This window comes from Phoenix dactylifera, chromosome 14, assembly GCF_051530095.1.
Source record: "Phoenix dactylifera cultivar Ajwa chromosome 14, Ajwa_hap1_PhDact_Kaust_v1.1, whole genome shotgun sequence".
Lineage (NCBI taxonomy): Eukaryota > Viridiplantae > Streptophyta > Magnoliopsida > Arecales > Arecaceae > Phoenix > Phoenix dactylifera.
In genome coordinates, this window is record NC_143203.1 from 22,231,992 (window position 1) to 22,247,321 (window position 15,330).

At 40.1% G+C, this 15,330-nt stretch overlaps 3 protein-coding genes across 4 annotated transcripts; 2 read left to right on the forward strand and 1 right to left on the reverse strand.

Moving 5' to 3' along the window:
* Positions 1 to 742: 742 nt before the first annotated feature.
* Positions 743 to 7,903, forward strand: LOC103709914 (RNA exonuclease 4-like). 2 transcript variants are annotated; one of them, XM_039132276.3, is made up of 7 exons: positions 743 to 986; positions 4,348 to 4,499; positions 4,767 to 4,897; positions 5,029 to 5,267; positions 5,365 to 5,571; positions 5,673 to 5,756; positions 6,990 to 7,903. In XM_039132276.3, the coding sequence occupies exons 1-7, from the start codon at positions 946 to 948 to the stop codon at positions 7,249 to 7,251; spliced, it is 1,116 nt and encodes a 371-aa protein (XP_038988204.3). In that variant the 5' UTR covers positions 743 to 945; the 3' UTR covers positions 7,252 to 7,903. The 2 variants fall into 2 exon arrangements, with proteins under 2 accessions (XP_038988204.3, XP_038988205.3); XM_039132277.3 differs by having other exon boundaries at positions 802 to 986; positions 5,068 to 5,267; positions 6,990 to 7,474.
* A 325-nt stretch (positions 7,904 to 8,228) lies between these two features.
* MEF18 (mitochondrial editing factor 18) lies at positions 8,229 to 11,021 on the forward strand. The gene has a single exon (XM_017843481.5). The coding sequence runs from the start codon at positions 8,331 to 8,333 to the stop codon at positions 10,350 to 10,352; it is 2,022 nt and encodes a 673-aa protein (XP_017698970.4). The 5' UTR covers positions 8,229 to 8,330; the 3' UTR covers positions 10,353 to 11,021.
* Positions 11,022 to 11,971: 950 nt separating this feature from the next.
* On the reverse strand, positions 11,972 to 15,330 carry LOC103709934 (Tetratricopeptide repeat (TPR)-like superfamily protein). Its single transcript, XM_008795469.5, has one exon. It carries the CDS (start codon positions 15,280 to 15,282, stop codon positions 12,802 to 12,804), a length of 2,481 nt encoding a protein of 826 aa, XP_008793691.4. The 5' UTR covers positions 15,283 to 15,330; the 3' UTR covers positions 11,972 to 12,801.

A 15,330-nucleotide genomic window follows, 5' to 3' on the forward strand; every position in this document is an offset into this window, starting at 1 on the left:
GGCTAATCTTAGCCGGTCTGATTGAAAAAAAAGAAAAAAAAAAAAGAAAGAAATTTCCTTGGACCCAGCTCAATTTAGATCTCGTAAGAGTAAAAAAAAAACAAAATAGAAAGATTGTAGATTATTTTTTTTATTAGTTAAAATAGAATACTTACAATCTCTCTATTTATACAAACAATTTTAAAATTCCTGTGACCAGTAAAAATCTATTTTAATTTTGTTTTTAGCTATTTTTGAAGGTCAAAATCTTCTTTAGAATGGACTTTTTTTTTTTATACTTTCGGTATCCTATTTGGAAATCCAAACCTGGAATGCTCTCGATTAACCATGTGAGAATTTATGTGGACGTGTATTTAGTCCCATATCTGTTATTCGCGGGATAGATCTTGAGTATTTATATAAAATTAAAAAATAAAAATAATGACTTCTGATTAGTTATATTTGGATGAGGTCTTGAGTTGTTATAAATAGTATTAGAGTGGATCTAATCCATAACTTATATGAATTAGGAGATATTGCAATATAAATTCATTAAGGCTGACCATGTTATCATGGCATCCGAACATTTCAATATATATATATATATATTAATTGGAAATTATGTTGGAAATCTATGGTTTCGGAAAGTTTTTGGTGTAGATTTTACGCCTGGATCTAGCCAGACTTACCTGAAGTGGTAATAGTGAATCCAATGGGTCTGGGTATCAAGCTAAATTATTAGCTAAAATAAGGCGGAAACGGCAGATTCTTTTTATTTTTGGCTTCTGTTAAGGCTCTCGTCTCTCTCTACCAAAAGAGCTCTCGTCTCTCAGTCGGTGAGAGTTAGCAACCGAGCAAAAGATCTGCGCTAAGAGCTCTCCGTCATTGCGTTATTCTTCACATCCTTTCTTCCACAATCGCAACCGGTTCGTTTATCTCCGGTTTTCCCTTAGCCTACCACCTCGTATGGATCTGGATCCCCAGCCGGAGCCTACCATAACCCGACGGTCAGTGTTCCTAAACATCTCGAGCTTCTCATATTTTCTTCATATGATTTCCTTTTTTGGGGGGGAAATCTAGCACGCGTTCGATTTTTTCCAGGGTTCTGTTGTTGTTTTTTTTTCTTCCTTTTTTTCCATTGGTTTTTTGACTGTTTTGATCTAAATAGGCATGACGCTCTTTATATTTGATTTTATTCCTCAATGAATGGTTTCTCCCGTTGGTGGTTTATTAGCATTTCTCTCTACTGCCGCAATTATACGACTTGTCCTTGGGAAATATCTTTTGATTGGAGTATCGTCCACAGAGGCTCTAACACCTATTTCCAGAAAATGGAGACAATGAGAGAGTTTCACTTCCCCTGCATTCCCACTGCCCGTTGTAGGAAGATTGCCATTCAAAAAAAAAATCTAATATTTTTGATGGTGCTGTTTGGCTGACACATATGTAGTTATGATACAAGGATTTTGCTGAAGCGTGCTTATTTAAAGCTTTACAAATCGCTGCATTTAAAGTATTATCTTTTTTTCTATTTCATACGACGTTGCTATATAGATATGTTATGTGGAAACATTGAATATGCTATGAAAAAAATGTTGTCTAGATTTGATGTTATTAAGGTGGCATTTCCGCTTCTAGTTTTACGGATCCAAGCAGGACCTTTTTCCATTCAATCGGCTTCTTCATTTCTGTATATGTTTATCTATAAGACAAAATGGGTGTGAATAAGGAGATGTTAGATGCTTATGCATGTGTTGATGTAAGTTTTATCTTGTGCCACTTCCTTCAAGCTCTCTGTTGTATGCGTTTAAGGGTTATTAGCCTTCAAAAGGACCAAATTCCTCTCTAACACTGTGTAATCATGCTTATCCTTATGGTTATGTTTTTTGAGTTTGTGCATGGATATGAGGTATGATTATGAAGTAAGATATGTATACTTTATCCTTATTTTACAATAACTCTGTGAGGCAATTTTTCTTGTTCTTTTGCTGGTGAACCTATGATAGATTTTTGCTTGCACCTCGACATATTGACAATTTAGATTAGATGAGAGTCTGGAGGATGTTGTAATGTGGAGCAAATATCAAAGATGGGATTTTTGAGGTTTGAGCTTAATGTCCTTTTTAGGGTTCAGCTTTCAAATGGAAGAATTTATAAACATACTTCTAATTCTTGTGTATAGATTTTGGAGATCAATCATATTTATGTGCAAGTCTCATGAGGCTATCCTACATACATCGCCTTTCTCTCCTCAAAATCAAGCTACTTAGATTCTTCATTTTCTTCATCTGCATATTGTTGGGTTTCACCTCTTCTTTGATGGCAATGCCCGTACATGTAGCCAGTGTTACCTAGAGATGTGGCATGAGTGCAAAATGTCCGAGTGTTCTCAAGTATCAAATATCACAACCTCCAAAAACTTTGACAAAGGGATACAACATATATATACATTGCTTTGGTGTCTATCCAAGAAGAGAAACTGAAAGGAGGAAGGAGAGAAAGACATGGTACCTATAAACAAAATAATAGAACCATGGATTTGCAAGTTGTTTTAAGTTATTTTCTAGGTTCATTTAATATTATTCAAGATGTGTCAAGATACTTAAAGTGATAATTAGCCGTGATAGCTTATACTAAAAACATAGTGACACTTCATATAACAAGTTCTCCCTCTCTCACACACAATTGCCCCCCCCCCCCCCCCCCCCCCCCCCCCACAACACACACAGAGAAAGAACACCAGGGAGGTACAGGAACAGGACCCATTAAACTGGATTTGATTGCAATTCTCACTGCTCCATTCTGAATCTTGGGCAATTTATGATGCCCGCCTAGCCTTGCAGACAAGTTAGGGGGTACCTGAAAGATGCAACAGTCATACTTCATGTTGCAGATTGTATAACTAAGTTTTCACTAACAACTAGAATGCCATTGTTAGAAAAATTGTTTCTTAGTTAGGTTAAGCATTTGGCAGTCATGGACAGAATCATGTTATTTACACCTATGAATAGATGAGACTACCTTTGGTCTTTTTTCTGAAACAACAACAAGTGTACTACTCCATCTTGTCCTTTGTCACTTCATATATATATATATAGATAAATATAACTTAAATCATTGTAATCTTAATACCTTGCTCTGCACTACCTGGAATGGATTATGTTTTTCCAACGGTCTTTGTCAAATAATATCTCATAAAAGTATCGATCAATCTATGTTTTAATATACTGGATTCAAAATTTTTATAGTGCAAATGTTAAATTTTGATAATTCTCTCTCTCTCTCTCTTTATATATATATATATAGGGGATTGATAACCTACTCTCTGTTATAGTAGGTTATCAATCTACCCATTTTTTATTGGACAAAAAATACTCTTACTTTTTATAACTCTTAAGGGTATTTTATGTCTTTTTACAATCCCACATTAACTCACATTCTCAACCCCCTAATTAATACTCTCTCTCTCACACACATATATATGTATGTATGTATGTATGTATGTATATAGATGTATGTATATATATAGATAGATATATGTATGTATATATATATACGTATGTATATGCATACACACAAAACACACACCGGAGAGAGAGAGTAGGTTATCAATCCCCATATATATATATGTATATATATATATGTGTGTGTGTGTGTGTGTGTGTGTGTGTGTGTGTGTGTGTGTGTGTGTATGAGTGTGTGAGTGTGTGTATGTGCATCTGTGGGTGTATTTCTTGTTATATTAAAATATTAAAAACATTACTACTGCACTAGCCGGCTTAAATGTGAAGCCGGCAGAATGCAAAACAAACGGCTCCCCCCCCCCCCCAAATTTATGTACCACAAACAAGCATATCAAGTAGTTTCAGCACATGCGATATATACCAAAATTTGCTTGAGTTATTGAAAACTTATCCAATTATTCTTGATTTTTCATCACAAATTTCGCTTCCAATTTTGTGCCAACTTAATGAGAAGGAAGATTGTGAATTTCTAACAATTTTCACAAATAATTCATGATTTTATGCTAATTGTTTATAATATTTCCGTAACTTTCTAAGTATCTCTTATTCATTGAGATGCCTTTATATCCTTAAATACTTATTTATCGCTTGCATTGTCCCTAATTCCTCACAAACTTTTTCTCCGCATCCATGAATTTTTTCACCAGGTGAAGTAATGTCAAATTAGTTACCAAACTACCAGGTGCATAGATTGTTACATACCACATATGTTAGTGGTTTCACTTCTAATCTGTTTGTGTTCTCTTTAGTGTATAATTAGAGCAAGTCTTGCTCGATGGCTTGTTAGACTTTCTTGCTATTAAATGTTAAATCAAGCTTAAATAGTAATCCTAGCTGTTAACAGGCACAAATGCTCGGCGTGCTACCAGCAATTCAAGAAAAAGGAACATCTTGTTGAGCATATGCGAGTGTCATATCACTCCATTCATGAACCTAAGTGTGGTGTCTGCAATAAGCACTGCAGAACACTAGCATCGGTGAGGGAACATCTTATAGGTATCAATTTAATCATATTTTGAAACTTAAAGTTGATTTACAATTAGCCATATCATATTTAAGCTCTGTATCCTTTTAAATGAAAACTTAGATTTCAATCTTTATGTGATACTAAGAGCATAAGTAAGCTGAATTGGCTGAGGTGGGGTCCATATGATTGCAGTGCTGATGCATTTTAATTTTAACATTGGTCTTTGCTCATTTTGTTATGCTCATGCCATTCATTGTTTTTAATGGATTTGTTTGTTCATCATCATTAATATTTAGGTCCACTGCCAAAGCGCCACTGTGCAGAGGTATTTGCTGCTAGTGGTTGTGATCTTTGTTTGAACATTCTCGAGAGCGCCAATGCTCTCAGACTGCATAAAGACTTATGTCGCTTGAGTCCTGCTTACCACGTAAGTATGTTTGGTTTGCAAAATAAAGACCAAGTTCTCATACTGCAATGCTTTTATAATTGCAAAAGCTTATGTTCCTACTTCCTAGTGCTTTACAACTACTTTTCTTAATGGAATAGCAATTCTTATAGGGAAATATGACAATGTCTATTGTGGAGAATTATGCTCAGGCTGAAACGGATATGCCTAGCTTAATCATGGGAAGCAATGGTAACCAAGTTCCTGAAGTTGTTGCCATGGACTGTGAGATGGTTGGTGGGGGAAGTGATGGATCACTTGATCTCTGTGCGCGTGTATGCTTAATTGATGAAAATGAAAATGTGATCTTCCACTCATATGTGAAGCCTATAATTCCTGTCACCAATTTCAGGTACCTTTCATTCATCATGCTCGAAAACTAGATATGTTATTGACTACAGATTAATCAGGAAACACTAGATAAGATTTGCATTTGGAAATTCTTTCAGATTTGAAGTAACTGGTATAACTGAAGACCATTTGGTAGATGGAATGCCTCTCTTGGAAGTTAGAAAAAAAATTGAGAAGATATTGTATAATGGAGAATCAATATCACGAGCCCGTCTGGAAGGTGGAAAAGCTAGGATTCTTGTAGGTCATGACTTAGATCATGATTTAGATTGTTTGAAAATGAATTACCCTCCTCACTTGATAAGGTAATATTCTGATGTCACTCTTACTGGACTGCTGATGTTTTTAAAAAAGGAATGCTATTGTAACACTCCGCATCTTCTCCTGTTTTTTTTCCTATATGCAGGGATACAGCCCAATATCGTCCCTTAAAGAGAACTAATGATTCAGTCAGCTTCTCACTGAAGTACCTCACTCAGACGTACTTAGGGCAAGTAACCTTTACAATAGCTGAACTCATTTAATGTTGCCAAAATTAAGTCTTTGAATGGAAATATGTTTTTTTTTTCTTTTTCAACATCATGATTGAAAATAATGTCCCTTTGCCTGTTGTAATGGTTTCGAAGGCCCGTCAATTTGTTATGCATATTCATGATGAGAGTATTTAAACAAGCAGCCCTAGTTTAGCTATTTACCCATTATAATGGTCATCTTATGGTGGTAACAGTGCTCACTTTTTGCCTTTCCACTGTTTATCCAATTAATAAAAAAATTTCTAAAATTCAAATAACGATCAAAATCAAATAATATTTTGATCTGTTAACAGTGACAATCAACTATTTAACCTTTATTGTTAATTCCTTTGATAACTTCCAATATTAATCATTATGATAGCCACTATTCTTATTATGAGAAAGATGAGATAAGAAAAGGTTGGAGGTTTGACTGCGCAAATTATGGCTTTTATTTTCATGACAATGATAAATAGTGGTTTCAATAGGTGGTCCATTATCGACAACACTGGCCTTAGAGAACCCCGCAAAACAAAATTGTTACTTATTTTCTATCTAGATATTTGACTTTTGAACTTCAAGTTATAAACACCTAACAACTAGAAATATTCCAATTTCTTATTTTTCTTAATCCCTAATCCTCACAAGCACACCCCCCCCCCCCCCCTCCCAAGGTTTCCCTGTTCGACTTTCCTTCGGCATGCATCATTTTATTCGATTCTAACTGAAAGGGTCAATAAAAAGAAATGCTAATTTATTACTTTGCATCCATTAAATAGTTAATTATAAGTGAAAAAGTAATGTTGCAAAATAAAAGGACAGAAAAGCAATGGTGGGCATAACAAAAATTTACTCTGTGCATTTAAATATTATTCATCTTGCTTTGATTATGAGTGAAAATTCAATCTTAATCATCTTGTTCATTCTTATTCCTTTTTTTTCCACTTTATATATGCTTGGCGAAAATTAACTACTGAATTGAAGTTATTATCTTCATTTTGGATAATCATAATGGAGCATCATTGACACTGTGCTTTGAAAAACATTTGGACCATTGGATTGTGCAGTCTCAATAATTTTTATCAGCTTATTTGTGAAATGTTTTTTTATCTTCTAGCTTGTTAGTATATACTTATGCAATTGTGACAAACTTCACAAAGCTACACTCCACTCAGTATTGGGTATATAATTCTAAGGGTTGGTTCTTGTAGGTATGAGATCCAAAATGGTACACATGATCCCTATGAAGATTGTGTTGCTGCATTAAGGCTATATAAAAGGATGCGATCTCAGATACACCAAACTGAGTTTCTAACGTCAAACGAGAGCAATGTAACTTTTGATACCAAGGCATATAATTGTTTTGATTCCTCAAGGTTGAAGGGACTCGTCAAGATGTCTCCGGATGATCTGCTCGGTATGTCAGTAGCTGATTACAGGTGCTGGTGTCTGGATAGAAGCCAAAACTCTTGACTCAGCATTACTTGCCCAACTTGGATGGATATTTTGGTTGCTCTATAAATAGTTAGGACAATGCCGGTCTTCCATATGTTCGCATCGCAATAGTTTCCATATGTTAGCTCCTGTGGCGGGTTCCTACTGTAAATGGACCATCAAAGTTTGTGTATGTTTTTCTCTTGCTATTTAGCAGGGAAAAAATTATAATTAAAAGGTGAAAAAAATCAGATCTTCGACATCTCAGTTCTAGGAGCAGAGTTATGAGCGGCTTGGATGGGATTGCGTTAAGCGCGGCGCGTGCTTCAGGCGACCTTCATACTCTTGGAGGGTGATTCGGCCACGGTGATCGGCTGGGTCCGACGGGGCACGAGCAGGGATGAAGATGTTCATCCCCTGCTCGGTGATATTTGGTTGATGGTGAGAGAGGGCATTACATTTCAAGCTATGCATGTCTATTGTGAGGCTAACGGGGCGGCTGACTGAGTGGCGGCATATGTAGCGAACCACTCAGAAGGCACCCTGTGAGTTGGGGAGGGTGAGATGCCTGTTGTACTACGAAATCTTTTGTTTACCTATTTTATTGGGTGTATTCCTATACGTGATGTATGAAATGTTCGTTTTAGAAAAAAAAAAAAAAGATGAATTAGAAACAAAAAGATTAGACACATTTCACGCATCGTTAGAGAAGTTGGCATCATATAGTATAACAGATTATTTTTCTCCTTCCAAGATCTATTTAGTTGCATGAATAGATAAAAATTGAGAGAGGAAATCTTTTTCTTTCATTAACTTATGGATACCAGCATCTAAGTTTGTGAATAAACCTAAAAAAAAAACTGAATAAACTTGAATAAAGTCAGCTTATCTAGTTTTACAAATTTATTCATAGCAATGGGGATGATACGATGATGGTAGCTTTTTCTTTAATATAAATTACGGTAAATTGATGGCCGGTACATAGTTATAATCATATCGAGCTTGACTATAACCATATTTTCGTTATAAAAAAGCAATAAATAAAAAATGAGTGCCGTAAATAGGCGAGAAGTCGGCATTCCGAAAAACACGCTTGTAAAGAAAGAGAGACGCATCTAATGCTCGATGCCGCAAGAGGCACGGCCTTCTTCCCTCGAGTTCTCAAACGCTGCCTCCATGCCGACGGCCAACTACCCCTTGAGTTCTCCCTCGTTGCGGCCCTGAAGTCCTCCGCCACCTCCCTCCGCTCCGGCGAGCCCCTGCACGCCCTCGCCTTCAAGTCCGGCCTCGCCCGCTCCAACCACTTCGTCCGCAACGCCCTCCTCAACCTGTACGCCAAGTGCGGCCGCCTCGATGACGCCGCCCGCCTCTTCTCCTCCCCCGACGCCCCCCTGCTCCGGGACGCCGCCTCCTGGAATATCATGATCGCCGCCCACGCCAAGGCCGGCCGACTCGCGGACGCCCGCAACCTGTTCGACGCGGCGCCTCGCCGGGACCACGTCACATTCACCTCCATGATCATGGCCCTCGCCCAGGCCGGCAGCCCTGCCGAGGCCCTCTCCGTCTTCTGCGACATGGCTGCCGCAGGCGTCGCGGCGAATGAGGTCACGCTCGCAAGCGTCCTCTCCGCCTGCTCCCGCTTGAGCTCACCACGAGGAATCTCTATGTCCCACGCCGTGGCCACAAAATGTGGGCTTGATGAGTATGTCCTCTTCGCGACCAATCTGGTCCATGCCTATGCCGTGTGCTCGCAGTTGAGTGATTCTCGAGCTGTTTTCGATCGGATGCCAGAGAAGAACACAGTTACCTGGAATGCGATGCTCAATGGTTATGCTAAGGCCGGCCTCATTGATCAAGCTGTAGACTTGTTTGAGAGGATTCCAGCAAGAGATTTGGTTTCCTGGAGTACGATGATCGATGGGTACTTAAAGGTTGATAGGTTGGAGGAAGCTTTGATCACGCTTTGTGGAATGCTGCAAAATTCTGATGTGAGGCCGAATGAAGTCCTGCTGGTCGATTTGCTCTCGGCCTGCGGCCGCTGCTCTGCAGTTCGAGAAGGTCAGCAATTGCATGCTGCAATTATAAACACCGGATTGGATTCCTACGATTTCATGCAGGCGACACTGATCCATTTCTATGGTGCATGCAAGCTCATTGATCTTGCTTGCCTGCAATTCGAATTGGGATGCAAGTCACATGTTTCATGCTGGAATGCACTGATGGTGGGGCTAGTGCGGAACAACATGGTGGATGCCGCGAGGGAGCTCTTCAATGACATGCCTGAAAAGGATGTTGTCTCATGGAGTACCTTGATTGCTGGCTATGTCCAGAACGGGCAGTCCAATCTTGCTTTGGAGCTCTTCCGAGAGATGCTATCAATGGGGTTTGAGCCCAATGAGATCACGTTGGTGAGCGTTCTCTCTGCTGTTGCAAGTTCCGGCACCCTGGAACAAGGGAAGTGGATCCATGACTATGTGATTAACAGGTCCATCCCTCTAACTGATAATTTAAGCGCAGGGCTTATTGATATGTATGCAAAGCGTGGGAACATCATAGTTGCAATCCAAGTGTTTGATCATGTAAAGGAGGGGTCAGCTTCAGTGTCGCCCTGGAATGCAATAATATGTGGTTTGGCGATGCATGGGCATGCAGATATGTCCCTGAGCATATTCTCCGATTTGCAAAGAAGAAACATTAAACCCAATTCGATCACCTTTATAGGAGTATTGAGCGCATGCTGCCATGCAGGTTTGGTAGATTCAGGGAGATGCTACTTCGAGTTAATGAGAAGAAAGTATAAGATAGAACCAACCATAAAGCACTATGGCTGCATGATTGATCTTCTAGGCCGAGCTGGGTGTCTAGAAGAGGCAGAGCAGATGATCAAGGCGATGCCCATGAAAGCAGATGTGGCGATATGGGGGAGTATGCTGGCTGCTGCCAGGACTCATGGAAATCTGGAGATTGGGGAGAAGGCTGCAGAGAGTTTGGCAAGGCTGGAGCCCACTCATGGGGCTGCCAGAGTACTCCTGTCTAATATCTATGCAGATGCCGGTAGGTGGATGGATGTGTTTCTCGTCAGGAGAGCAATGCAGAGTGGTAGACTGAAGAAGATGCCTGGATGTAGTGGAGTTTTATGAATAATTGCTGTTAGGGACTTGTGACTGAGCCATAATTCAAAGTCTCTATTTTGTAGACACAGTGATCATATTGCCTTTGCCAGATATCCGAGCGACAAAATTCTGCATCATTATTTGATTTGTTTGAAGTCATGATTAAACTGTAGAGAGCAAGTTCTTGGGGTATGGATATGTAGCAAGGGTGATTCTGCGAACTGCGGATCGTCCGTAAGCATGATGTTGTGGACCATTGATGCTTTGCAACTCAACTATTTATGCTATCACAAGGGAATTGAGCAAAGAGGGGAAGGAAAGGAAGAATGGGATGAAAAAAGATGATTTATTGGCAGTACCATTTGCTTTGGATGATCATAAATCCACATATCTGAAGTTGTGGATTCAGTGATATGCCTTAAGCAGGTGAATGCATCATTAAATTCATACCAGAGGTGGGTTATAACATGGAGCACTCAGATTTACAGCAAAAGTACAGCCAACAGATGAACTTCTTCATTGCAGCTGTTTCTTGAGATTTGAGCTGATATACTTAAGCTTGGTTCGAATCTTTTGTTTTATCAGCCAATAAAAGAAGCATATTTGAATTGGTTATTTTCAAACTTGTAAGAGTCTGTAAGCAACTTCTTTTGTCGTGGCTATAAACTTCTTGCACAGAATAGGTGGTTTCCAACACCAGCTATGTCATGGTTATCTTTTTAGTCTTTGAAAATTACAAAATTTTAGATGTGGGAAAATTTTGTTCTGCTATTTTTCTTGAAACTGATTGTTGCCACTAGAATTAGCCATGGATATCATCTGTTTAGTTTGATAGAATGTGGATTAGATATAAAAATATTTTAGACCTTGTTCAGACATGATGATTATCTGTCTATAGTTAAGCAGGACTAGTGTATGTTCAGCATAAATGTTGGTTGGGATTCAGAGATGAAAATCACAAGTCTGAAATATTGATTTAAACCGAGAATGCCTGATCACTACAGCTACATCTGGTTCTAGAATAAGAGAAGTGGAAGGGGAATAGTTATGCCTATTGGTATAGTTATGGCACAAGTTTCTCCCATTTACTTTTGGATACGATCTATGGAAAACTCTAGGCTCAGGTTGTTTTTGTCATAAAAAAAAAGCAGGCACAAATTGAGAACTTTATGCCAAGAATAGTATGTGATATCTTCATTTGGAGTAGCATGCTGGTATAAGCAAATTAACTATTCCTTATGCATGTTTTTGAAAAGCTCTCTGGTTGGTACAAGGCTCGTTCCAAACCTTGTTACTGCTTAAGACTGGCTTCTTTAGGTCATGTAGAGAAGGTATCCATGCCAAACAATCCTGTTGGTCAATGAATGGAACAGTGGATGTAAGACTACTAAAATTAGATGGTGGCAGTTTCCTCATTGCATCACCACATAAACGAAAGGGTGACTGAGATCCAATCTTCGAAGTATCCTCACCTTCAGTTTCAGCCAAGAGTCGCATCTACCGACTGCTCTACTATAGAAATAAATATCTCTTTAAATTACAGCAAGTCTGGCACTCATCCCACTTCATAAGGAAAAGCAATGGGATCCTTCTTAGAAAGGGTATATGTTTGTTTTCTGCTTCACAGTTAAATAAGACACTTAAGCTAGACTAATTGATGCTGGCTTTATTAAAAATTCAGGTGCACCATGTGCAGCAAGTATCATTGCATACATATGCAATATTGTCAAATACAGAATAGAAGAGAGTACTATTAAGTGTAATAAATACATCCTCATATGAATGACTCTTTGCTGCAGTCAGATGGTTAGAATAGACAGTAGCAAGTTCACCTTAAACAGCAAAATTTATTGAACTTTCATTCTGAAGACGAGGAAGTTCCTGACATCCTCAAGTTTCAAGTCCTCTTGATTTCCCTTTCTCAATTAGTGATTTTATTGGAACGAATTGTAAGAATGACAGTCTGATCAGCTTCCCAATTGGCTGATGTTTTAACCGAAGCTATGAAACAAGACCAGCTGATAAATATAATTATCAAGCTTGGCATGATTGAGATTCATGCTCCAGCTTGAGGATGGGTATTTATGAATATTGATGAGGTCAGGGTCTATCGTAAATGGGTTGTTACTTAAGCCTGAAGCAAGCCCAGATTCACCCATGAGGGTTTTGTGGAAACCTGCCACTGTTTACAGCATTTTGGTCCACCCCTCCTAATCAAGTGGCCTGCCCTTTCTTATGAATAAATAAGTGTCGCACGGTTCCTAGATTGATGCTGCGCAGCACATCTTCCTTCTCTTCTTATCAATCTGCTGCTGCTCACCCTCTCTTTTGCACATCTTTTTTTGTCATGATTAGCAGCTGAACCTGTTACATAAGCATGCTCCAGGGCTCTTGACACTAATGCTTCAATCTGAAAATGACCCGTTTCTTTTCCACACTGATGTAGATAGAACAAATCGATGATCCTGCTGTGACATCAACCATTTAGATCGCCCATTAAAAGTTCAGTGGTTTCAGGTTCATATGCAGAAACCTTGATTAGCTGCATCAGCCCATCCAACACCAAATAGATCAAGTCTGCCTTTGGATGCTCCCTACCTCTTGCGATAAATACATGCACCTCCTTCATTACTTCAATCCAACTGTATCCTGGTTCTTTTACTGCCCCGATATAATCCATTCCCTTTCTCACCTTCTCCGCATCTGCCCACATTCCCCTGGAAGCAAATATATTCGACAACAGGACATATGGCCCACTATCTTTCGGATCCTTCAAGATTGCCATTTCAGCTGCATACCTTCCCAAATCAACATTACCAAACTCTCGACATGCGCTGAGCAAGCTCCTCCACAGAACCGCAGCAGGTTCAATAGGCATCTGCTCAATAAATTCCTTTGCCTCCTGCAATTTCCCTGCACGACCCAAAAGCGTAACCACAGAAGCATAATGTTCCATGCCCGGTTTGATCCCGTATTTGTCCTTCATAGAGTGAAAGTGGCATAGTCCTTCCTCAGTGAGCCCTGCATGGCTACATGCTGATAGTACACCGACGAATGTAACATAGCTCGGTTCAATCTCCTCACGTCTCATTAGCTGGAACACTTTAAGGGCTTCTTCTGCATGCCCATGTTGCGCATATCTTGAAATCATTGAGTTCCAGCAAACAACATCCCTTCCATGAGTTGAGTCAAACAACACCCACGCTTCTTTGATGCAACCACACTTTGCATACATGTCAATAAGTGCGTTTGAAACATGAGGATCAAAGTCCAAACCTGCTTTTATGATCTGACTATGGAATTGTAAGCCATGGAACAGGCTTGCAAGATTACTAGCCACTGTGACAAGTGCAACAAAAGTGAACTCATTAGGTCTCATCCCAGCAACACACAGTTGATGGAAGAGTTTGAGAGCCTCTTCGCCTTGAGCATTCTGGGTGTACCCAAAAATCATAGCATTCCACACCACAAGATCTCTCTGATTCATCTCATCAAACACAGCTCTGGCATCATCAGTGCACAAGCACTTTGAGTAAACATCAACCAAAGCACTACCAGCGTAAAGGTCCAATGCCACACCAGCTTTAATGACAAGGCAGTGAATCTGATTGCTTAAATCAATGGCTGATAATGAAGCTGATAACCCAAGGAGACTAACGTATGTCAAGAGGCTTGGATAAAGTGACCCTGATCTCATCCCATTGAACAGGGCAAATGCTTCCACAAGCTCCTCATGCCTCGCGTATCCTTCGATCATAGCATTGTAAGAAATAACATTGTGTTCGATCATAGCATCAAAGACAGCTCTCGCATCGACTAGATAATCACATTTAGCATACATATCAACAAGACCATTACTTACATACTCATCAGACTCCAATTTAGCTTTGATGGCATACGCATGAACCTGCTTCCCTTGATTCGAAGCCATTAAAGAACCGCACGAACTTAAAATACTCGTACAAGCGAACCCATCGGGTTGCCACCCTAATTTGCTCATTTCAAGAAACAAATCCATTGCTTCCAAATCAAATGAATTCTGCATATACCCTGCAATCATCGTAGTCCATGACACCAGGTTCTTGACAACCATCCAGTCAAACAGCCGACGCGCAATCCTCACTTTAGAACACTTGCAGTACAAATCTATGAGCACATTATTTACCGAGACATCCATTTCTGTTCCACTTCGATACGCGTACCCATGGATCCGCCTCCCGCCATCAAGAAAATTTAAGGCTGAGCAAGCACGAACGACGGTCGAAAGAACAAATCTATCAGGCGGGACTCCAGATTCCTTCATTTGGTTAAACAACCGTAGGGATGTCGCACTCTTCCCTATCTGTGAATAACCCGTGATGACCGCCGTCCAAGTCACTGAATTCGTCGCCGGAAGCTCGTAAAATATCGACATCGCCTCATCCATGCTACCAAATTTCGTGTAGAAGTTGATCAGGGCAGTACCCACGAAGACATCCGAATCGAAACCCGACTTTGCTGCAAGGCCATGGACTTGAGCAGCGTCATCGACAGTCCCTGATTGAACACAGGCTCGCAGGACACTGGCGAGGATGAACTCATTCGGGCTCTCGGAAGAGGACCTTCGAAAGGAGGAAAAGAGATAGAGGGCCTCTTCCTCTCTGCAGTGCTGGGTGTACATGGAGATCATCGAGGACCAGGAAATCATATTTCTCTCTGGCATTCCTTCGAACAGTTTCTGCGCATGTCCAAGGAGGCCAGATTTCGAGTATCCATTCAGTAGCAGGTTGTTGACGAAGAGATCCGATCGGAGACCGGCGATGATGGATTGGGCGTGGATCGGTTGGAGATGGAACCGAGGGGTTTGGCCGGAGATGCATGACCGCAGGAGATGGACGATAGTTTGAGGTCGTTTGACGTGGGAATTTCGGAGGAGAGGCGAAGCGACGGCTCTTACGGCTATGGATTCGACCGTCATGCGAGCGCGACGGCTAACTCCTCTTTTTTTTCCCTTTAAACTCCACTG

Excerpts from the sequence above, each read along its gene's own strand:
- LOC103709914 (XM_039132276.3), top strand. The coding sequence starts at position 946 with ATGGATCTGGATCCCCAGCCGGAGCCTACCATAACCCGACG. Across the intron at positions 4,500-4,766 it reads GGTGAGGGAACATCTTATAG|GTCCACTGCCAAAGCGCCAC; the intron begins GTATCAATTTAA and ends ATTAATATTTAG. Across the intron at positions 5,572-5,672 it reads TACCCTCCTCACTTGATAAG|GGATACAGCCCAATATCGTC; the intron begins GTAATATTCTGA and ends TCCTATATGCAG.
- LOC103709934 (XM_008795469.5), bottom strand. The coding sequence starts at position 15,282 with ATGACGGTCGAATCCATAGCCGTAAGAGCCGTCGCTTCGCCTCTCCTC.
- MEF18 (XM_017843481.5), top strand. The coding sequence starts at position 8,331 with ATGCTCGATGCCGCAAGAGGCACGGCCTTCTTCCCTCGAGTTCTCAAA.